Genomic DNA, 25,028 nt, shown 5'->3' on the forward strand with positions numbered 1-25,028 from the left:
CCAGGAAGCACACAACCCCCTGAAACACACGCCAGGCTAACCAGCGGCAGCTTTCCTTCCAAAGGAAATGCTCGCAGTCCCCTGATGCCCCCAGACACGCTCCCCACCCTGCTCCAGCGGCGCCGCTCACCTTGACGAGTTGTCTTGACTGGAGGTAGCAAGGATGTGCTCGCTGTCCGGGTGCCAGTCCAGGCCGTGGATCTTAGAGAGGTGGGCCGCGAGATACTCCACTGCTGTGCTGGGTTTCTGCAACAGGACCATCAGCCAGAGGCGGCACTTTACAAAGAGCTCAGCGCGTCCACCTGAGCTGGACACAGCCTATCCCAGTCTGCTGGGTGGGGATACAAATACACCCCCAGAGGAACTCCCTGCTGGCCCAGGGTTAGGGCTCCATGCCTCCGCGGCAGGGAGGAGGGGTTCAAACCCTGGTCAGGGAACTAAGATCTCACATGCAGCGCAGCACAGCCAAAAGAAACAATTCTCAGAGGCCGTCTCTGCTCTTAAGAAACTCCATTTTGTTTTGTCTAAAACAAACAAAACAAGACTTCGCCAGCTCTCCCTCACGCATGCTCAGAACACCAGCCTGTGAGTCTAACCATCTTCTGCTCCCAGCACAGGCACACCTTAAAGAAGGCAGTGGGTGTGTCTCCTCTTTGGGACCATGGTCTGTGATTCCGGCTCCCCTTCTCACAATCACCCACAGAGTGGGACTGTGACATCCAAACAGATCCACCCCAATCCTGCGGTAAAACCATCAACCTTTTTTGTTTAATTGAAGTATAGTTGATGTACAATATTATACAATAACCTCAGATATGCAGATGACACCACCCTTATGGCAGAAAGTGAAGAGGAGCTAAAAAGCCTCCTGATGAAAGTGAAAGAGGAGAGCGAAAAAGTTGGCTTAAAGCTCAACATTCAGAAAACGAAGATCATGGCATCTGGTCCCATCACTTCATGGGAAATAGATGGGGAAACAGTGGAAACAGTGTCAGACTTTATTTTTTTGGGCTCCAAAATCACTGCAGATGGTGACTGCAGCCATGAAATTAAAAGACGCTTACTCCCTGGAAGGAAAGTTAGGACCAACCTAGATAGCATACTGAAAAGCAGAGACATTACTTTGCCAACAAAGGTCCATGTAGTCAAGGCTATGGTTTTTCCAGTGGTCATGTATGGATGTGAGAGTTGGACTGTGAAGAAGGCTGAGCGACGAAGAATTGATGCTTTTGAACTGTGGTGTTGGAGAAAACTCCTGAGAATCCCTTGGACTGCAAGGAGATCCAACCAGTCCATTCTGAAGGAGATTAGCCTTGGGTTTTCTTTGGAGGGAATGATGCTAAAGCTGAAGCTCAATACTTTGGCCACCTCATGCAAAGAGTTGACTCATTGGAAAAGACTCTGATGCTGGGAGGGATTGGGGGCAGGAGGAGAAGGGGATGACAGAGGATGAGATGGCTGGATGGCATCACCGACTCGATGGACGTGAGTTTGAGTGAACTCCGGGAGTTGGTGATGCACAGGGAGGCCTGGCGTGCTGCGATTCATGGGGTCGCAAAGAGTCGGACACGACTGAGCGACTGAACTGACTGACTTACACAAGTTACAGGTTTACAATATAGTGATGCACAATTTTTAAAGATTATAGTCCATTTTCAGCTATTATAAAATATTGACTATATTTCCCATGTTGTAATAACACAGTATTATAGCTTATTTTATACGTAACAGTTTGCATCTCTTAATTCCTGCCCCTAAATTGCCCCTCCCCTCCTTCCCTCTCTCAGTGGTAACCACTAGCTTGTCATAGAGAATAAACTCTATCTGAAAACCACCAAGCTTAAAGTGATCAAGCCCTAAGACTCCCAAAGAGAATGCGTACACATCACAAAAGAAAACAATACATGCTTACCAAGTACATACACAACAAATTCAGAAGGAAACTTCAGAAATATACATTAAAACATTAAAAATTTTTTTAAGCAATCAAATTAGGAGATACTTGGAGATAATACTCAACATAGTGAGGCAGCATTTGTCACTGCTGGTATACATATGAAATAGTATAATCTTTTCTAGGGAAAAAAAATTTGACAATTTTCATCAAAATGCTTAAAATTTTTCCTTTCTTAAGGGACTATTCTAAATTCACAAAAAGTTTTAGGTACAAAAGATGTTCATCTTGTGCTATGTGGAACACCTAGGAAACCAGGAACATAATGAATGATAAGGGGGGAATTAATTAAATGTTAGAATCAATTATTGTACAGCTATCTGATATAATATCATGCAGCCACTAAAGTTATACTTAGAAAAAGCTTATTATAACAGAGAAAATGAATTTATTTTAATGTTAAATGAAAAAAGTATGCATAACTATGTGCAAGATATGATAAACCGTGTTTTTAAAAGAGCACAAGAAAAGAAAATACCAAAACGTTAGCATGTGACTCTAGGCAATAGGACACAGATGGTTTTTATGTGCTCTTTTGTGTTATTTCCTGTCATCAGCTATAGTCTATAAGGTTAAGAGTACAATCTCCAGAACCAGCCTCCCTGAGTTTAAATCTTGGCAACAAACTGTGCCTTAATTTACTCAGCTGCAGAATGGGGGTAATAATTGTAACCATTTTAAAGGCTATTTATAAAGAAAAATGAATCAATACACATAAAGTTCTTAGAACAATGCCTGCGCACAATAAACACTAAGAAATAGCAGTGTTACCAAGCATTCATGAGTCTGAGTGAAAACCCAACATCACCACTGATATTGCACTTTTTAAAGCCTGTGATGCTTGCTGCCAACAGTCCTGCTTTGATACTAGAAAAGTGCCAGAGAAGTGAAATTACAACGAACAAGTTTTACAATCCATATGAACAGAAATCCTGAGTATTAATAGACGAAAAAAAAAAGCTAAATCTCTTAAAACAAAATAGGTAACAGACTCGCTGAGGGAAGTCAGGCTTATGAGTGGACCAGAGAGAAGCCTATAAAGGAACAGCTCAGCAGTATCTTACAAGATAAGGAACATAGCCACTGTTTTGGAAAACCAGTCCTGGATTCATGGCTAAATACCACATTGTTTATTTTGCCTATGGTTCTGAAAACAGTCTAAGGCAAATAAATATGCATGTACTACAAATTAATTAAACATTTTATTTAAACTAGTTTTTATATTCAAATATTAGTTTTGTTGTTGTTCAGTCGCTAAGTCGTATCTGACTCTTTGTGACCCCATGGACTGTAGCCAGGCTCCTCTGTCCAGGGGATTTCCCAGGCAAAAATCCTGCAGTGGGTTGCCATTTCCTCCTCCAGGGGATCTTCCTGACCCAGGGATCGAACCTGCATCTCCAGCATTACAGGCAGATTCTTTACCACTGAGCCACCGGGGAACCCCTTAAATGTTATACCAGCAATAGACATGAATAAAGCTAATTGTCAATTGAAGAAATGAAGAGGGGTGAAGCATGGCTGTTAGCAGACTGAAGTAGAGAGACAGATATAAAAGTGACATAAAGAAGACGCACCATCCTTCTCCTTCTAAAACCACCTCGTCACTGAAGAGCCGTCCAAGGCGAGGGCTTTGACTAGCACACCACCTCCCCAGCAAGTCCTAGCGCCCAACCCCGCAGCCTCCCCGTCTCTGCTTCACTCCCCTCTCCTCTCCCACGATCTGACTTTATTCCCTGCTGGCAGGGGAAGGGAGCAGAGCAGCAGAAAGCAGCGCTGAGACAGGACGCCCAGCATCCCAGCTGGGACAGCCGCAGAACAAGTTTCGGGAAAACTGACAGTTGATCCTCCCCACAAAGGCAGGAGCTCTAGCCTCCCGTTTCACAGAGCAGGAAACTGAACCTCCATCCCCGATCGTGTGCAAGTCGACTGCCTTCTGCATCCTTACCCCACCATCTGGGAGTTACACAGGCAAAAGGCCCTCTCCCTGACGCCAGCATGACAGGCTTGCCAGGACAGCAGATGCCCAGGGCGCTTCACCCCTTTCCTGCCTCTCAGGGCTGTGGGCTGCTGCAGGGAGATTACACGGCCTGCAGGCCCTCTTTTGAGGCTGACAGGACTGGGAGACTTCTTTTCTAATTTTTGGCCACACCACTGTAGCCTGTGGGATCTTAGTTCCCTGACCAGGGACTGAACCTGTGTCCCCTGCAGTGGGAGCACAGAGTCTTAACCACTGGACTGCCAGGGAAGTCCCAACAGCTAAAAAAAAAGCTAAATCTCTTAAAACAAAATAGATAACAAGGGAAGTCAGGGTTATGAGCGGACCAGAGAGAAGCCTATAAAGGAACAGCTCAGCAGTGCGTGTTTACGAGATAAGGACATAGCCACTGTTCCGGAAAACCGGTCCTGGATTCATGGCTAAATACCACATTGTCTATTTTGCCTATGGTTCTGAAAACACTCTAAGGCAAATAAATATGCATGTACTACAAATTATTCAAAAATTCTATTTAAACCATTTTTTATATTCAAATATTACTTTGGGAATATTTGGGCATACTGAGTACCCGGCCCAGTGATTCAGATTCTGGATGGTGTATGTTCTAAAACAATGGATTTTCCCTCTGCAATCTGGGGCAGGGATAAGAAGCCCGATGACCATTCTAGAATGGTGTCTGGTTCCCCAGGCTTGACCTCCTCAGTGATACAACCACTATTACCACCTTTATTCCAAAGACAAGGAAACTGAGGCTTGGAAAAGTTTGTGGTTCACCTGATATAATCAGGAAGTAGCAAAATGGGACTGTAGCTTAGGTCAGGCCAAGCTCATTTTCTTAACCTGTGGTCATAATGCCTCACTCCCCTATGTTCTTCAGCACCAGTTTGGTCAGGAAGCAAAGGTCATTTGGTACTAGGTTCTTAACACGGCAATTAACTATGCTGCCCAAGCTACCCTGGACAAGTCCTGCTGCTCACATCCTCTGGATACCCTCCTGGGGGAAAAAGAGATCACTTACCCGCTTGTCCCATATCCGTACATCCCCGTCATGACTGGTGGCAAGGCAATTAGCGTTTTTCTTATTCCATTTGACCTGTGAGGCACCCGCTGCAAAGCAAAATCAGGGGAAGAAAGCTGTTGCCCTCAACGCCTTCGGAACAGAGTGGAGCTTATCCAGGGGAGCTGGATAATGAGTTCCGGATGAATAAGAACAGAACTCTTCAAGCTTCTCTGACTGCATCAGCTCCACAGTGAGAGAGAAAATGAAGCCAAAAAAATAAATGAACTGACACATGGGAACAGGATCAGAGTCACCTAATTGAGGAAATAATCTCATGAGGGGGAAAAAAAAAAAAACTTCAGGCTACCTCTGAGTAGAATCAATAGGGAAACGTAGTTCCTTTTTTTCCACTTACTTATATATATTCACTTTAAATTTTTATTTTTATTTTTTTGGCTATGCTGGGGCCTTCCCAGGTGTCGCTAGTGGTAAAGAACCCACCTCCCAATGCAGGAGACCTCAGAGACGTGGATTCAATCCCTGGGTCAGGAAGATCCCCTGGAGGAGGAAATGGCAAGCCATTCCAATTTTCTTGCCTGGAGAATCCCACGGACAGAAGAGCCTGGAGGTTTATGGTCCATAGGGTCGGAGAGAGTCAGACACAACTGAAGCGACTTAGCACAAGCTTCGGACAAGGCAATAGTGCCCCACTCCAGTACTCTTGCCTGGAAAATCCCATGGACGGAGAAGCCTGGTGGGCTGCAGTCCATGGGGTCGCTGAGTCGGACACGACTGAGCGACTTCACTTTCACTTTTGACTTTCATGCACTGGAGAAGGAAATGGCCACCCACTCCAGTGTTCTTGCCTGGAGGATCCCAGGGAGCCTGGTGGGCTGCCGTCTATGGGGTCACGCAGAGTCGGGCACGACTGAAGCGACGCAGCAGCAGCAGCAGCACAAGCTTGGGTCTCCACTGCCACGTGGGCGTCTCCCGGCAGCGGCTTCCCTTACTGCGGAGTACAGGCGCTGGGACGCCCAGGCTCCAGGAGCTGTAGTACAGGGGCTACAGGGGCCTGGAAGTTGTGGCTCCTGGGCCCGAGCGCACAGGCTCAATAGTTGCAGTGCAAAGGCTTACTTGCTCCATGACATACAGGATCTTCCCAGACCAGGGATCAAACTTGTGTCTCCTGGGTTGGCAGGCAGATTCCTTACCACTGAGCCACCAGGGAAGCCCAGGAAATGTAGCTGCTTAAGCAGTTCAGCCCAGCTCTGCTGGACGGTAACTGACTCATCACACAACCCACCTTCATCCTCTCCAACGCCAAGCTTGCGATCACAAGAGCCTCAGATCAAAGCCTGCACCTTCCCACTCTGCTTTTGTTTGGGGAGGAGGGGCAGTCTTGGAAAACTACAGCCTCTAGCTGAAGCTCAGCTGAAGAATGAGCCAGTGTTACCCAATTCTGCCCTCAGGAAAGTTAGGTGCTCCCCACCAGTTCTCCTGTCTCCCCATCAGCAATTTCACGTGGCCCTGCGTGGGGACAGAACTCAGTCCCCTGCCAATGCACGCAGGGAGCAATAATGGCAAAAGAGCTCCTTAAGTGAGGGGCTGGTCCTGGAAGATGCCAGAAGGGGCTGAGACAGGTGGAAAACTGGGGCACAGCAGCACTGCTGGCTGGCTCTTCAAGAGTCACGGTAATTACGCTAGACCAGAATGTGATGGCTCTCCACCTCTTCTTGCTGTTGCTCAGGCAACACATGACATTTCTGCTTTGACACCCTCTCTCCTCGGATGGGTGTTTATTACTTGATACCACAGTGGATCCAGGGCTTTAGAGGGCAACCTGACCCAAGAATCTGGAAAGGATGAGAGAGAAAGCAAGGGCTTGGTACCCAACAGGAAACAGAGCAAGGCCCAGACTTTAGCCTTACTTGGCTTTGGTGAGAGTATTTGCTGGTTTGCTTCTCTGCTTGTTGTGTTTTTCCCCCGAGACACAGGGCACCTTATGTCACCTAAGAATGAATGGTGGACACCCCTGAAGTTGGAGGAAGGTAGTATATTACTCAAGAGACCCAGTTTCTTTGCAAGAAAGCTAGAGGAGGAAGTGTAAGAAAAGACGGCTCCATCTCTATGTGAGAGTTACTGAAGAGTTCGAAGACACAAGGAAAAAAAATTTTTTTCTATTCTTTTAATGTTGCGCCTATATGAGACAATGGATGTTCATTAAATTTACTGTGATCATTATTTGGTAAGTCAAATCATTATGCTGGACATCTTAAACTTATACACTTCTGTGCGTCAACTATATCTCAATAAAATTGGAAGAAAAGAAAGTAAGAAAAATTTTTAAAAAGAAGAAAAAAAAAAAAAACAAGTTTCAAGAAAATATACCTTTCCCAGTAGGTGGTCTATCAGAACATGAAGCCTCCCAAAGGATTCTGGGAACCTCCCAATTCAACCTGTAGGATCATGACATCAAGATCAAATGAAAGCCCCAGAGTTCTCAGAATCAGAGACGGCTCCGGAGGACACACAGACGTGCTCTGACTGACTTCCTGCCCTGTGGTAGAAACAATTCACTCACAGAGAGATCAGGACCACAGACTCTGGGGAACAGCAGCCTCCGGACCCACCTCTCAGGGAATGTTAGCCAGAGTGCCTTTAGTAAAGGTCCACAAGCTTCGCGTTCACTTCTTTCTCCCCAGGGCAGCTCTGCCACCACTGAGAAGCCTCACTGAGGTACAAAAAGGAGAGACATCTCCTACCTCTGCTTCTTAAGAAGCACTTAGAAAAGAAAGCAGTTGGAATAACCTTCCTTTTCGGAGATCCTCTACAATCCAATTAAGCTAGGAACCCGTCAGGAGAACTAGCAAATTCAGGGATGAGTGACTGAACATTCACAGACCCCTGGTACTCTCTCTCAGCTGGATGTCCTCTGCGACCACATCTGTGGGTCATTGTATGCCGCAGATCAGACGTATGTGCGTGGGGGCAGGGGCCAGATCAATTAAACTGTTAAGCACAGAGGCACAGGCGCTTGAGTCCTACATCTATGGAACAAACCCTCACAGAGCATCTCCTCAGAGCAGGCACTTAGGTTGACCCTGGTCTGCAGCCCTGAACAACATGGTCCCTAACCTCACAGAGCAAACCAACCAACTGCATAATCCATTTGTGATGTTTAATGCCTTCAAATGATGAGGAGGGGGGATGCAGGGGAAAAAAAGAATCATGCAATCATTTTGGAGTAAACATCAAACGTAAATTGAAATGACCCAAGAAGATTCAAAATAAGGAGGATTTAAGAGACAGATAACACGATCTGTTTTGATCAAGGACATCAAATTAGAATCCTGATAACTGGGCTTCATCGTAGGGGGAAAGGTAAAACATTTCTATGCCCAAGTTCAGCCCTCAGGAAGTGGTGAGAATCTTCTGTAACACGCCCAGTGCAGAAATGCAAGAGCAGTCAACTCCAAAAAGGTGATGGAAACAGGCAGATGAGAAGGCAACTTCCAAGTTTCAGTGTGTCCATATTAAATGATCCTGTCGGGACACAATCAGCACTGTGCGGAAACCGCAGGACAAACTACCTGTTTTCCTCAATAAAGAAACTGCAGGAAAGGAAAACCAACCAAACAAAGGGAAGGGAGAAGAAACCTACCAACTGAAAGAGATGAGAAATATATCAACCACTTTACCAACACCAGCTTTATTTGGATTCTGATTCAAAAATTTTGTAAAAGGAGAACAAAAAAACAAATAACATCTACTGAAACTACTGAGAAAATTTGCATATGCTTAAATATTTGAGGATATTAAAGAACTACTGTTAATATTTTTAGGTGTGCTAATGGTATTGTGGTTATGAGTTTTTTTAAAGGGGCCCCCTGTTGTTGGCTTCCCCGGTGGGTCAGAGGGTAAAGCGTCTGCCTACAATGTAGGAGACCCGGGTTCAATCCCTGGGTCGGGAAGATCCCCTGGAGAAAGAAATGGCAACGCACTCCAGGATTCTTGCCTGGAGAATCCCATGGACAGAGGAGCCTGGTGGGCTACAGTCCACGGGGTTGCAAAGAGTCGGACACGACTGAGCGACTTCACTTTCACTTTCCTGTTGTAAAAAACACTTACTGAAATATTTGTTGATGACATGACATGACACCTGGGATTGGCTTCAAAAGTAATCCCAAAGGGGGGGGGGGGGGTGGAGGTGAAAGACAACCGAAGGCTGTCTGTGCACTGACAGCTGTTCCAGCTGGATGACGAACACAAGCAATTCACTCTCTTCTTGCTTCACACAGTTTGGAAAGCTCCCACAATAAAAAGTTTGAAAAGCAATGTGGCGCCTGCCCTTGAACTCTGACATAAGTTCCTGACCACATTCTACAGTCCTGACTCTAGTAGAGAGCAGCAGGGTCAAGGTCCAGGCAGCTTGGACAGAGCATGGGATGCAGGGCACGGGGAGGAGGGAGACAGGTCGGTGCAAGCGGGGCGGTGGGAGGAGGGGAATGAAGGCCGCCGGGGAGGGAGGTGGGCAGTCACTCACCTACAGCAGACAGCGCGACAGTGGGCTTCCGTGTGTCTCTGAAACGGAGAGCCAGAAGTCAAACGCCCATCCGCCCGCCACCACCCACCTGGGGCCTCTCTCCCTCTGCCAGCGTTTCTTCAGTTTCCCTTCAGGGGGTGCTGGGGCTTCCCTGGGAACCTTAATAAGTGGTGTAAAGAAAATCCGGTCCCCCTTCTCAACCTCTTCAACTGAGGCAGAATCTGAACTTCAAATCATATAGCTGTCTCCACAGAGCACAAATTATAGCATTCAATAGCGCGGCCTAAGTGACTGACGTGAACATGCAGAGAGCCAAAAGGCCCCTTCCTGGGTCATTTCTCCAAAGGAACAAGGGGACAGTTGTAGAGACGCAACTGTGCGAGAACCTTCCAACAGCACAGCCAGGATGGCGTGAAAAACTACTCTGGATGTCCCCAACAGTCCAGAGGTGGAAGCCACTCAAGGGTCCACTGCTGAACACATAAGCCAATGACGGTCTATAGAGACAATGGATTGTCACCAGGCCTTAAAAAGGAAGGAAAGGGGGGCTTCTCCAACGGTCCGGTGGTTGAGACTCTTGCCTTCCAATGCAGGGGGCGTGGGTTTGATCCCTGGTCAGGGAACTAAGATCCCACGTGCTACACCAAAGGGATGAAGGAAAACCAAGGAAGATCCTGCCACATGCTACCACATGCTGCACCTTGAGAACACTGTATTAAGCGAAATGAGTCAGTCACAAAAGGATGGAGACTGTGTGGTTCCACTTACACAGGGTACCTGGAATAGGCAAATTCACAGCAAGTACAGCTGCCAGGGGCTGAAAGGAGTAGGAACTGGGGGGGCGGAGGGGCAGTGTTTAATGGGTACAGAGTTTCAGCTTTGCAGGATGAAAAACTTCTGGAGCAACTTCATTGCACAACAATGTGAATATACTTGACACAACCAATCTGCACAGTTAAAAACGATTAAGATAGTAAATTTGGTTTTGTGGTTTTTTACCACAGTTAAAAAAAAAAAAAAAAACTATTCCTGGATACAGCGGAAGACTCAAATGGTCAACGGTTCACTGCAAATGGTCAGTGGGCACACAGGGCTAGGAGGACCAGACAAGGCACAGCTGCAGCCCTGGCTTATTGAGAAGGCAAATCAGTTCAGTGTCTTTCCATTTTTAAATTATGAAAACAACCATTTCATATAAACGAGGGATCCCTGCCCCAGAGCTCCCGGGGGACTGCTTGTTTGCTAAGAGCCCCTCTTGGCCCGCTTCCCCTGGATTTTCTGCTCCCTCTCCCTCCTCTGGCGCTGCCTTCAGACCCATCACCTCAGAGGTGCGGACCTGCACGGGACACTGGTGAAGTCACCTGTGCACAGCTTTACTCCCTGCGAATCCCTTCTGCTGGACTGTCTGCTCTAGCAAACCTCCACACCTGGCCTGTCCTCTGCCTACAGTTCACCTCTCAGTGTAAAGTGTCACAAAATCACTGTCATTTGGGACAGTGGTGGGGGAGAGGGTGTCCTGTCCCGGGAACCCCCCAGGCCACGCAGCCCCTAGCTAGGGGTTACAGGGACGGGAACCTACTCTGCAAAGAGAAAGGGGAACAGCCGTGTACTAAGAACTCAGGATGCACAGACTCCGAGACTGGGCACTCGTCCACGCTTAGCTCCATGGGGAGCTGGCCTACACACTGGCTCTCGGCCCCCTTTCCGGGGGCGGTGGAGCGGCACCAAGAGCTGAGCAGCTGTCTGAGGGCACTGCCCACTGAAGACCCATGTGTGTGCCCAGCGAAATGCCCCCACCGTCACCTGCATTCCCATTGCCAGAACCTGGGTTTCTTTGCCAACCGGACTTTCCCGGGCTGCTGGAGCCCGTTTTGCAAACCTCTGTGAAGGGCCTGAACTGCCAGGGAACCAGGGCCCTGTGGACAGCCTTCATCCAGGGACCGAGAGCAGACGGCAGCCCGCTTCCTCGGCCCCAGGTGGGTCACCTCCGGGGAGAGAGTGGGGCGCTGGAACCCAGTGTCCCCCGGAGGCTCCACCGGTTCACTGCAGTGCCCAGGAGGATGACGCGCCCTCTCGCTCACCTTCCTGAGCCAGTCTCCCTCCGCCCCCCACTAGCAGTTCTGTCCCCTCCTAAATAAGGCTTCTGCAGGGCCTCCCTGTCTCAGGGTCTGCAGCGAGGGGGCCAAGGTCCCGTAGCAGCTGAGCGCTTATGCCCTTTCACTGTTCTTACTTGATATCCCAAATGTAGATGTAGGTGTCCACCGAGCTGGTAACCAGGAGGTCAGGCTCAAACACGGCCCAGTCCAAGTCACTGGAAACACAAGGAGGAAAGAAGACAGCAGTGACGAGAAAGCGCTGAGTGACTGAGCGGCGCTCCAGAGCACGACCAGATTTCACCTCTGGTGGCCCCTGAACATGGTTTAGGCTGGGTATCTCCCAAGTCCCTTGGGAAAGAAGACTTCACTGAGCTCTGAAGGGAACCTTCAGGTCCTTCCCTGGTTCCCCCCTGCTCCCCCAAGAGAAACGGAGCACTTCAACTTAAAACACGCACACACACAAATGCACACAGACACACGTGTGTGCCCGAAAGACAAAACAAAGGGGGGGAAAAAGCAGAGAATTTCTGACTTACTGCCTTTTAAGTCAGACTTAACCACAGAGACCCTGAGAAAACCCCACATCTTCAAAGCAGTGGCAAAGTACCATGTCGCCACGCAGCTTCCACGGAGGGCAAGAAGCCTCTGGCGCTCCCCACCAACGTCGTCCCTCCTCAAAAGGCACTTACTACACACAGAGTTAACACAGCCTGGCGTCCGGCCTTCCCCACCACCTCCCTCACGACCTTCACCGCTTCCTGCTGCTGCTTCCCACAACGAAATGTCCCCACCCAGAGACAGTGACCCAAGGGACGTCCCAGGAGCCAGCTGGAAGGCCCCCAGGGAGAAGAGACTGCACATCCGGGTAACGGGCTGTGAGGCAGCAGCCCCCCGAGGTGCCCACGCGGCTGGACACAGAGCTAAGAGCTGGGCCCCGAGGTCTCACGCGCCCGGGCACCGCTGACCGTGAGCCCCGGGGAGTTCCTCAGGCATAGCTGCATCTCCTCCTGCGGCAAAGGAGCACTGCCCTTCACTCTGGAGCAGGCTGTGCCCATCTAGGTATCTCCTGGGATCGGGGTTAACAACTACAGGGATGCGGGTTCCCACATTCCAGCTGTTCCTCGCCATGAAAGCCATCACTTCAGGACTGCTAAGGACCCAGCAGACACCCAGGAGGGTCAAGCCCGGAGGGGGATGGTGTCTTTGCTTCATTTCCCCCAAGATGGGACCAAACGACAGAGGCCCGGAGCGGCGGAGGGCGGTGCCTACCTGATGACGCGCGTGTGGCCTTGTAAGGTCGTGCCAACCTCCCCACTGCCATCTTTCCACTTATAAAGGTCGACCCTTTGGTTGCTCTGGAAAGAAACAAGGGGAACGCCATCTTAAACGTCACTGCTGAACTGAAGCTACAGATACGCTCCTGAGCACGAGAGCTATCGGTCATGGAGCCCTCCTCCACTGTCAGAGGAACCACCCCCTGCTCTGAAGATCACACACCCATCTCCCCAGTCGCTGTCAAACTCCGGGTTCTCAGCTCATCCTTCCCGTCGTCAAACGCCGGGAGGCCACCTATCACACTCTGAAAAAACGCCTGCATAAGAAAGAAAACAGAACCACCACCGAAAAGGGTGTCCCGGAAGGCAAAACCATACAAGACTCCTTGACACGTGAACTTCTTTAAGGTTAAGCAGAAAGACACAGGGCAAATGGGCCAGAAGGAACCTTCCATCAAACTATATTTCACTTAAAAAACAACAGGCCAGCAAATGCTCCCCAAATATCATGAGTTCATGAAACATACTGAGAGTGGATCAAGATTACTAATACACTAACTACTATTGGTAATCTAATCATTTCTGAAGACTGGTTTTCATTTTAGCTCAGAGACACTTGTACAGAGCTCTGAGGTTTTTACCCAGAAATGCCAGTTTCCAATTCTAAACAGGTAATGTTCTTGTCAAAAGGTTAGAATTCAGAATGCTTCCAGTAGGAACAGGAGTGAAAAGAAAGGTCTTCCTGATCTTATAATAACATTCCCTGCCATTTCCAGGGTCTACTAGGGCCAGTTTATGGAACAGGAACTTTAAGAAACCTACCCTCTGCTTTTTCTTATCACGCTGCACACTAGATGTCATCACCCACATCACAGATGAGGCAACTAAGACTCCAAAAGTTGGGTGGGTGCTCAAGAAAAAACAGTGAGCATTAAAACTGGGACCTGACCTCAGATTTCCTAACTCCAAAGTGCTTTCTCCTGTAACTGCCTTCCAACCAAGACCAATGAAGGGAAGAAAAAAAAAAAAAAAAGAGTGAAACTGAACTTCATCAAAATGAAATGTCACAAACAACATTATCAAGGAATTAAAAAGATAGTCTACAGAACTGGAAAATATACCTGCAGATCTGATCACTGATAAAGGTCTACAGTCTTACAATTAAATAGCAAAGAAAGACAAATAACCCAATTCAAAAACAGGCAAAGGACTTGAACAGACAAATCTCCAAAACATGATATGAAAATGGCCAACCAACACACAAAAACATGTTCAACGTCATTAGTCATGAGGGAAATTGCAAATTAAAACCACGACACCTACTCAAAGGACTAGAATTTTTAAATTACAAAAACAAAAACAGGAAATAACAAATTTTGGTGAGGCTCTGGAGAAGCTGGAATCCTTGTGCAGTGCTGACGGGACTGCCAAACGATCCAGCCATCGTAACAGATGGATGGTTCCACAAAAAGTAAACACAGACGTACCGAGTGGCCCTCCCACCACCCCTGGGAATATACCCAAGAGAAGAGAAGATGGGTACTCAAAAGAGTACACGCACACACATGTGCTTATCAGCACTACTCCTTACAGCCAGACCAAATGTCCACTGGTGGACAAACAGACAACACGTGATGTATCCATACGAAGGAATACTATTCAGCCATTAAAAAGGCAGAGAAGTATTGATACATGCTACAACATGGACAAAGAAGCCAGACACATAAGGTCATGGATCGTTTGACTGCATTTATATAAAATGTCCAGAAGAGCTCAATCCAGAGACAGAACACAGAGAGGTCACCAGGGACTGTGGGTGGAGGGAGGAACTGCTTAATCGAGCAATGGAAATGTTTGGGAATGAGGCAGAGGTGGTGATTACATAACACAGTGAATGTGGTAAAGGACACTGAACTGTTCACTTTAAATGACTGAAAAAAATCAACAAGGCTCTGTCTTGCCCCTAAACACAAGAGTGTTAGTCCACTTGGGTCGAGCACTAAGGGCTCAGCCTAAACCTGTGGTTCCCAATCAGGAGAGATTTTGCTTCCCAGGGGACACCTGACAATGCCCAGAGACATTTGTGGTTGTCGCAATGGGGGTGAGGGGATGCTGCCGAGATCTAGCCGGGGAAGGGCTGGGGTGCTGCTGGTTTCCTGTAAAGCCCAGGACAGACCCCGCCACGAAGAAGGGCCCAGCCTGACCCTTCAACAGTCCCGGGAACCAGTGCCAATCTAGTCGCCGTCCCTTGTTAAAGGCAGACAGTCAGATTCTATTTTGGAAGCGACAGGGAAGAGCCGCTTTTTGCTCCTTCTAAAGCTGACAACACTGCTCTTCTTTCTTTTGTAAGATGCTTTCCTCTCACAGACTGTCATTCCTGATAAGAACAGACCCAGACGGCACAGCGAATGGTCACATTCCCTGGAGGATGAGGACTCCTTCAAACACTGCCCTCCCTGCCCAGTGCAAAAGGAGCCAGAGGTTTAGATCTCTAATCGACCTAGGAGAACAAATCCTGATAAAAATTCTGGCCAGGGATACTAGAAATGATCTAAGCCCAGGTCTTTTTTGAGTCTGGAATCCCTTGGAAAATCTAATAATTTGTATGTATCTTTTCCCTGGAAGAATTCATATATAAATAGGTACATAAAATGTCAGGGGGTTAAACAAATCTAACGAATCCTAGTCAAGAAAAGGATCCCTTCCTTTGAGTGGAAAGGTGCCTGGAATCTTCTGATCACTCTGAAAGCAACAACAATCCCCCCCAGACCAGCTCACCAGGTCCCTCCTTAGAAGGTCTTTCTGAGTCCCTGGCTAGTTATACTCCTGAAATGAAAGTGGGTTCTTATCATAAACAGACTGGATTCAATCCTTAGAAATACTGATGGGCCCCCGGATTCTTTTCATATATAACTTAAGTCTGTAATTTGCTTCCATCTTCCTTCAAGAAGCATGCACACCTCTTTCCCATTTGAGAAAGGTGAATTACATTCTCTTCTCTACACAGAACACAGACCTACCAGCACAGATCTCACATTTAAAAGACTTTTCCAGTACTCATTACATGAGCTCACCGAGGCCGCAAAATAGTGCGCGAAGCTGTCATGAGGATTCCACTGCACAGCTCCAATGTCCCACTTGCTCTGGCGTGAGATCTTCCGGTGACCTTCAAAGGGGGCATCTAGACTGACGATGTATAGGAATCGGCGGCTAGGAAAACAACATCAACACTTTAACAACAGAACAGCATTGGCATGAAGATAGAAAAGCACATTTGGAATGACATACAGTACGCAAGAAAAACATCCCCAGATGCACATGACGTTTACTGACTCTGAAAGGCATACAAGTGACCAGAGCAACTCGCGGCTGCTGTACCCCTGCAAGGTCTGCCTCTAGAGATGGCCCTCCCTCCTGTGTCCCCCGAATCCTGACCCCTCCACCAGATTCAGCGCCTCAGGCTTTCCTATTGCCCCAGCTAGGATCGCAGCTGATTCCACAAGACCCCCACTACGCAGTCTGCATTTCGACTACAGCACCTATCTCCACAGCAGAGCTGCTCTTGTAAAGGCTCCTGTCCCAAAGCAGCTGAACGTTTCGGGGTATGGACCACGTCTTGAGTATTTCTGTATTCCCTTGTCGGTAGGCAGTGCTTTGCATTCAGTAAGTGTGGGTAAAACCAAACACATCACTTATCACTTAGCCAAACATTCTGTAGAAAACCTCAGATTCCCATGCAAGTTGATGACCTGGTGACAGGAACCAAATCCACACTATTGGAAGGGGGAGGAGGAACCAAAACATAATAATGATGGAAACAATAACCATATTAAGTGCCAATAATGTTCACAGTGCCAATCAAAAAGAAGGATCTGAAAATGGGGAGGTCCTTTGTCCACCTATTTTTCTTCTAAGGGAAAAAATCCTTGGTGGGTGGATCAGCCTCTCAGCAGCCATCAGCAGCTCTTTGCTGGGGAGTGCTCTGAGTGCCCAGGGTATCAGCGACGACAGGTGAGTGAGACAACGAAGACAAAGATGAACTGTCCCTGCTCAGAAGAGACAGGAATTGAAAAATAAAAGTGGCAGATTGGACTCTAGCAGAAGCCCTAGGAGGGATAGGTTAAGAGACAAGGAAAGCACAGGTTACAACACAAATTCAGAGAGTCTGTGGGGCTTCTGAGAAAGCTGGTGCAGAACAAAGGCCTAGAACCTCTGACCTCTTCCTAAGGAATCAGTTGATCGTATGGCCAGCATCTTCTCATTAGAATGAAAACAGGGCAAAGGCCCGACACTATACAAATGACGCGGGTATCAACAGGAGAGCCCAGAGACAGCATGGGGAAAATGCAGACCAGGAGAAGGTGGGCACCTCCGGATAAACAGGCCTGACTGAACACACTGACTGCCTTCATCCCCCCACTGAAGATCCACTAGGACGAAGGTGAAAATATAAAAGAGAGAAATCCACAAAGACACAGGAAATGAGAGGGGAAAGATGGAAGGCAGGCAGAAAAACGGAGCTGATCTAGAGGAAAGGCAGCCAGCACCCAAGGGCCTGCAGGGGGAGGTGATTCACACCGTGGAATCCAGGCTGGCAGGGGCTGGAGGGGGAGCGAAACTACTTCAGAGGAGCCGGGGCTGGGGTGGGAGGGGTGGGCGGGAGGTGCTGCGCCCAGAACAGGGCAGGAAGCGGGGGGTGGGACCCTCGGGCCTCCTCCCCAGTACAGCACTCACCACGTGTGGCTTTCAGTCTCCAGTGATGGTGTCAGCAGGATTCTTCTCAGGGGAAATGACCAGCTCAGGAAAGAACAAAAGCAAACAAACAAAAAACGAAACCAAAGCCCTGAAGATGATGTCCAGCTGAGCTATTTAAGATCCTGAAAGATGATGCTGTGAAAGTGCTGCACTCAATATGCCAGCAAATTTAGAAAACTCAGCAGTGGCCAAAGGACTGGAAAAGGTCAGTTTTCATTCCAATCCCAAAGAAGGGCAATGTCAAAGAATGCCCAAACTATCGCACAACTGTGCTCTTCTCACATGCTAGCAAGGTAATGCTCAAAGCCCTTCAAGCTAGGCTTCAACAGTATGTGAACCGAGAACTTCTAGACACCTTGGAACACTCCAACAAAAGGGCCAGGTTTCCAACTGCTTTCTCACTACAGTGAGCTCCACCATCACACACGTAACCAGAGACTGCACTTACTCTCTAGTATTAACACAGAGCCCATGAGCATCGGTCACGGCAGGAAACTGGAAAGACAGAGACCAAAACAACCAAAAGGGTAAAGAAAGGAAGCGGGCAGCACAGAGGAAAGAAGGAAGCCGACACTCATCAGCCTCAGAGACACAGAAGAAGACAAGCCAAAGAACAGAGAACAGGAGCTCTGAGAAATTAAAATAACTGTTGAAATTTTTAAATCTGACAGAAGGGTTGGAAGTTAAAGTTGACAAAAACTCCAAGAATGCAGGACTTTGCTTGTGGTCCAGTGGTTAAGACTCTGCACTTCCCACGCAAGGGACAGGGGTTCAAATCCCTGGTTGGGGAACTAAGATCTCACATGCTGTACGGTGTGGCCAAAAAAATAAACAAATACACTCTCAAAATGCAAAATAAAAAGGCCAAAAGATCAGAAGAGAATCCATTCAGGATATCCAACAAGCCCTAAGAGGAGCTCCAAAAAGAATGGGGAAAATTATCAAAGACAGAATGCAGGAAATTTCCTCCAAACTAAAAGACACAGATTTCCAGACTGAAAGGGCCCTCCATGTTACTAAAAATTATTCTGTATTTTACTCTGGTGATCACATGAGTGCATATATTTGTAAATTTATTCGAGCTGTACACTTAAGGCTATCCCTTACTACACATATTTCAAAGCTCAATATAAGAAAATGAAATGGTGAACTTTAAGATCATGTTGAAAACCAGTATGGACGTATACATGTCTAAGAACACACCAAAACAGAAACATCTGCGTGATGTCCCGTTACATGATCCCGTTTTCTCCTAGAATGCTACGAAGGACAATACCCACAGCAGTCAATACTGAGAAGCCTAACGTTTAAGACACAGTTATTCCAGGGCACCTGCAAGTATCTTATGGGCTGTTAACATGGCTGCTGTGCTGTGTTCAGTTGTCAGTCATGTCCAACTCCTTGCTACCCTTTGAACTGTAACCCACAAGGCTCCTCTGTCCATGGGGTTTTCCAGGTAAGAACACTGGAGTGGGTTTCCATTTCCCTCTCCAGTTAAAATGGCTACATAATGCCAAGTATATATTATTTTTCGTTTTGTTTAGATAAAGCAGGTAACAATGTCAGAAAGGGCAGGTGGGTCCCTCTAAGTGCCCAGCAGAATGAATGAAAAAAGACATACCCAATCAGTCATGGTGAAAACTTCACACACATAAGAGGTAAAGGTAACACTAGGGATAAAGATAAGATTTCTCCAAAGATAAAAAACAGGTCACATACAGAGTCCAGAATGAAAATAACACAGGACCTCTTGCCAATAACACTGAGAAAAAGAACCCCGAATATGATTCAACACAATGGTTATATGACTATATTGGCAGGAGGCGGAAAGCCAGGTGTTTCTATAAGGGACTCACAGACCAAATAAAGATGCTCAATACTCATCTCCTATTGTAGGAAGTCAGCTTGAATATTTATGATAGATAAACCAAGATGCAGCAGGATATGTAATGTGTGCATATTAGTCACTTAATTAAGTCCAACTCTTTGCGATCCCACGGACTGTAACTCGCCAGGCTCCTCTGCCCATGGAATTCTCCAGGCAAGAATACTGGAGTGGGTTGCCATCTCCTTCTCCAATATGTAGTATACCACTTGGAAAACTGGAGGCAATCCAAGAAAAACAATAGCTAAAAAGTCTCAAGTGGACAGAGGACATTATACAGTGGTAAAGGGACCAGCCCAACAAGGTGTAACAACTGCTAAGTATATATGCACTGAATACAGGAGCGCCTAAATAAAGGAAATATTAACAGACATAAAAGGAGAGATACACAGTAAACAATCATAGTAGGGGGCATTAACACTCCACCTTCATCAACGGGCTTGCCAGCATTTAACGCTTTCAGACTTTCAAATCTCAGACATTCCACTGGATGTACAGTGGTATCTCATTACTCCCAGTGACCAGAGACATTCACCATCTTTTATGTTGGCCACTGATACATTTTCTTTCATGAAATGTCTATTCGAATCTTTGGCTATTTTAAAAATTAGGTTGAAACAGACATTCATATATTATCAATGCAGTGTCAAATAAATTATTTTTCAAATAAAAAAAAGTCTCAAGTGGTTGCCTCTGGGAGAGAGATTAGGGTGGGGAAAGGGTGAGGCGGAATTCTGCTGACAATACAAGCTTTATAATGCTACTTGACCTTTTAAACATGTATAGGCATTTCCTTCATTAAAAAAAAAAAAAAAAAGGTTTAAAAAACTGATTAGGAGCAACTTCTCTGGTCCAGTGGTTAAGACTCTGTGCTTCCAAAGCTGAGGGTGCAGGTTCAATCCCTGGTCAGGAAACTAAGATCCCACATGCTCCATGGCACAGCCAAAAAATAAAAAATTAATTTATTTATAAAAAATAAAATAAAATATAAAAATAAAAATTTTAAATAACTGATTCAGAAATTAATAATATACACCAAAACCACTAAATTGTACATTGAAATGGGTGAACTGTATAGCTCAATAAAGTTCCTTTTTTTTTAAAGTGAGGGAGGGAGGGGAGAAAAGGACGTAGCAAATTTTATTCATCTATGCATCCAGTGTGGTACACGAAAGTGGTATCTGGAGAGAGGGGGTCAGAAGGAAAAGGGAAACTTACTTTCCATGATATGTCCTTTTGAGTCACTTAGTTTGCAATGGTCTTATTTAAAAGTAAATTAAAACATGACTTCAAAATTAATGAATAGAAAACAACTTCATTTTATAAATGGGTCCACAAACCACAAAGTTAATGAAAATACAGCTGAATTTGAGAGGCAGCAATCTAGAGCAACATGAAAGGGAGAGGGGGACCCTGACCATTAAATGCTATCATACCGGTACAATGTTAGGGTGATTAGCAGAGGCAGGGATGGACTTCACTTGCCAAAATCTTAATTTTGAGCCAGAAGAGACTACAGAGATTACGTAATTCAATTTCTTCATGAGAAAATCCAATCTCTTTTTGAGCAAACTGAAGTCCAAGGAGGCCAACTGAATAAACATCGGGGGCTCATAATCAATGGAACCCAGATCCTCTCAAACCTAGGAACCAACTACCTGTTAGATTGTACCAGACAGCATCCTTCCAAAGAGTCCGCGCATTAAAAAGAAAATGGCGATTTCAAGACCACACTGCCAGTAACGAACTAACATCTCAGAGCAATTTTATCGCTCACCTGTTAGGGCAGACATGCAAATAATCCCAGTGAGGACCGCTGAGGTCACCAGGAGAGTGGAACTAAACCCAGTGGCTGTAATCCTTGCATTAAAGAAGCGCCCTCCAATTTCCCAGAAGCCCCTGGATTTGCAACTCACTCCCGGAAACCACGGCAGGCGAACTCCGCCAGCTCACTTACCCGGAAAGCACTGCATGCTGCCCCACGCAGTCCACGGACATGGCGGTCGCCTGGGAGAGAGAAGAGGCGTTCAGTCCTGCCAGCGAGACCAGCCCAGGCGGCACCTGCGGGGCTTCCTCTTCCCGTGGCCCAGGCAGTTCCCTACAGTGGCCTCTTTAACCCCCTTCTAGGTCTCATCCGAATCTCACGTTCATCTTCCACAACAGGGCAGCTGCGATCTATTCCGCCAGGGGTACACACAACCAAGCGGGTAGAGTCTAAATTGAGGAATCAAGTCCTGGAATCGTCGGAAAATCCAACTAGTTCACAGCAAACTGAGCTACTAAGAGCTCCTTCCGAACACACACACACATACTCCATGCCTTTCCAAAGCCACATACACTCACACACACACACACACACACACACACTCCACCCCTTTCCAAAGGACATGGACTTCTCCAAGCTAAATGGCAGTTGAATATTTTCAAACACCACTGCTGCTGACTCTACAGTCATATTCTTGAGATGCTCAGTTCCTATTTAATCTGAGATTTCCAGCACATTTTACTGGTTTCCATTTCCCAGGTCTCCCAACTTCTAGGGAGCACCAGCTTTTCAGGAGCCGATGTCCAGTTTGCAAAAGACCACACTGAATCAAGGAGATTTGCATACAGGCCGGAACATGAGAGTAATTTTAATCATGGCAGCTACAGCCCTAAATTCTCTTACTTGGACAAATTCAAGTCCTGTTGCATTCCCAGGGCATTATCTGAAACAGTCTGTGCTGTTGTTTGCTTATTAAGTGCTCTAAGCTCTTTCCAAGAGATAGTCCAGAAAGAATGCATTTTGTACATCCTGCTACACTCACAAATCACAAATGGTAAACAGAAATTCTCTTCCTCACTTTCATTGGTCTTCTTAATAGGTTTCTCACTCATATACCCCCAAGAAACTTGTAATATTAGGGACAAGATGTCAGAGTGTTTTCATGGAGGCTGAGAAGGGGGTTATTACGCATTCTTCATTTCACTGGAGTCGTGAGCAGAGAAATGCCAAGCTGCAAAGACAGGCTCTGAAATGAAATGCCATTTCCAGAACTCTTCTGGACAATTTATACACTAAGGACATGAAAGAGGGCAAGATGGTACCTGCAACCAGGAGCAGTGCCATCTTTCTAGAGGGTGTGTGGTAGCAAGAATCCTAGGGTGGCTCCAAGATTCTGGGCCCTTGCTATTCACACACACTCTCCCTGTTAGTCTAGGTACTAATCTAGTACAAGCACTTTGAGGTGTATTAAGGACCCACATCAGTTCACCCTAAGATAAAAGAGACCTGAAACAACCCCAATAACCCAAATGCCCATCAGCTGATGAATGGACAAACGGAGCATGGGATACACACACAGTGGCACGCACGCTACAGTGTGAGCGAACCTTGGAAACATTGCACTAAGTGAAATGAATCAGAAAGAAAAAGGGTAAATACTGCATAAGTCCACTTATATGAGGTGTCCCGAGAGTACAACAGAGGCAGCCAGGGACTAGGGGGCTGGGAGTGAGGGGATTCGGCTTAGCGAGTACATAGTTTCCATCTGGGATGATGAAACAGTTATTGGAGGAGCAGACAGAGCTAGAGAGACCTCCACATCAGCCCTTTAAAGGCAGGTCCAGAGGTCAGAGCCAGAGGAAGTCAGAGATTTGGAGGGTGAGGGATTTAACACGGAGAAGACTCTGCTGCCGGCTACGAAGATGGGCAGACCACATGGCAGAAGCCGAGAGTGATCCCTAAATAACAATTGGCAAAAAACAGGGACCTCAGCCCCATAACCCCCAGGAACTGAATTCTTCCAACCACCTGAATGAGCTTGTTAGCAGATTCTTCCCTAAGTCATCTGGGGAGCTCCCAGATGAGGACACAGTAAAGTGATGGCTGGCTTTCAGCCTATGAGACACCAAACAGAGAAAGCAGCCTGGACTTCTGACCTACAGAGTATGTGTGTGTGCACGCCTGCACACACACGTGAGCTCAGTCATGTCCAACTCTTTGTGACTTACAGTACTGTAAGCTAATAAATGGATGCCACTTCAAACTGCTAAATTTGTGGTACAGAGACAATAAAGGATAATTCAGTAATAATACCAAAAAAAAAAAAAAGTCATGTCCTCTGACTCACTAATTTCACCTCCAGAATTTATTCAAAATACAGCAAAACTTTTATACCCAAAGTTGTTGGATTCATGTTATCTATAAGTAAATTATAGATATCTACACAATGGAATATTCCAGAAGCATTAAGGGCTGCCACAGAAAAATGCAAGCACCTAGCCTACAATTAGAATATCATAACTCACCATATCTCCTCGTCAGAGTAAGTTATTTTTTAAGAAGTAAAACAAAAAAAAAAACCCACACCCTACCCCTACCCACCCCCACAAAAAAGAGGCCAACGTTATGTTTGCAGGAGCACATGAAGGAGGGTTATGCTAGGCTGCTCCAAAGGGGGAAACGGAGGCAGAGAAGTGCTTTAAGACAGGATGTGAAATAAACTGATCAGTAAAAGGTGGTGTTTATCCAGGACAGGAGCCCCCCGGAAGGCCTCAGCACCCTCAGTTTTCTCGATGGGGAACGGCTAAGAGATGCTAAGTCCGGATGTTAGAGGGTGAGGAGCCTGGGGCTCTTGCGCAATACCACTGCAAGAGAGGAAGGGAGCCCCACAACGAGGAGAGAGGACTCCAACCAGCCTGTGAACAGGGCTTGCTGTAAAGTAAGCCGCGCGAGTAAAGGCTTGCACTTTACTTACAGAGGGAAAGTGATATTTCATTCCCTACTATGAACTAAAATTTAAATCGGCTATTTAGCCTGAATAACACTGAAAAAAAGTATATGAAAATGTTTCGATGGTAGAGATTTTTATGAGATTTTTATTCCTCTAAATGAGCCTACACAGCATGCTTGGGGCTGGTGCATGGGGATGACCCAGAGAGATGTTATGGGGAGGGAGGTGGGAGGGGGGTTCATGTTTGGGAACGCATGTAAGAATTAAAGATTTTAAAATTTAAAAAATAAAAAAAATAAAAAATAAAAAAAAACAATAAATGAGCCTACATTCTTACATTATTTATGTGCAGTATTTTACAATAAAAAGCCCTACTATCTTTTCAAGGCCCCCTTCCAAGCCTCTTCTCTTTCCACTCTGCTCACAGCCTGGGGATGACATTAAAGGTCACTTGAGACCGCTCTTCTGCTCCTCCTTCTGCCCATCTCACGCCTCTCCCTCCCAACTCCATCCCAACACTCCAGCCATTCGCTCCAGGAATTCTTCAGAATTCCTTCCAGGTCCTCACACTCAGGCAAGCACTCTCTCCTCTTCTGGCCTCACACCAGCTGCTTCCTCTGCCTTGAAGACCCTTCTCTCCAGTCTTCACCTGGCCCATCCCTTCCTGTTCTGGCTCTTTTAATTTATTCCAATCCGCCTGCACACAGCCAGTGCCCCACCTATGCTATCACAGTACCCAAGGCTCACCTTTATAAGGCACTTTGTTTTTGCTTTGGGCTGTCACCTATCATGCGGGATCTTAGCTCCCTG

General features: G+C 46.7%; 1 protein-coding gene across 1 annotated transcript in view; it reads right to left on the reverse strand.

Annotated features, from left to right (window-relative positions):
• WDR59 (WD repeat domain 59) overlaps positions 1 to 25,028 on the reverse strand; it is an 83,525-nt gene that overhangs the window by 47,108 nt on the left and 11,389 nt on the right. The window contains exons 2-8 of the mRNA XM_018063144.1: positions 21,461 to 21,510; positions 15,938 to 16,073; positions 12,859 to 12,944; positions 11,724 to 11,804; positions 9,494 to 9,531; positions 4,969 to 5,057; positions 131 to 246 (exon numbers count right to left, since the gene is read on the reverse strand). Of these exons, the coding sequence (XP_017918633.1) occupies positions 131 to 246; positions 4,969 to 5,057; positions 9,494 to 9,531; positions 11,724 to 11,804; positions 12,859 to 12,944; positions 15,938 to 16,073; positions 21,461 to 21,510 (596 nt within the window). The remainder of the gene's footprint in view (positions 1 to 130; positions 247 to 4,968; positions 5,058 to 9,493; positions 9,532 to 11,723; positions 11,805 to 12,858; positions 12,945 to 15,937; positions 16,074 to 21,460; positions 21,511 to 25,028) is intronic.

This window comes from Capra hircus, chromosome 18 (assembly GCF_001704415.2).
Source record: "Capra hircus breed San Clemente chromosome 18, ASM170441v1, whole genome shotgun sequence".
Lineage (NCBI taxonomy): Eukaryota > Metazoa > Chordata > Mammalia > Artiodactyla > Bovidae > Capra > Capra hircus.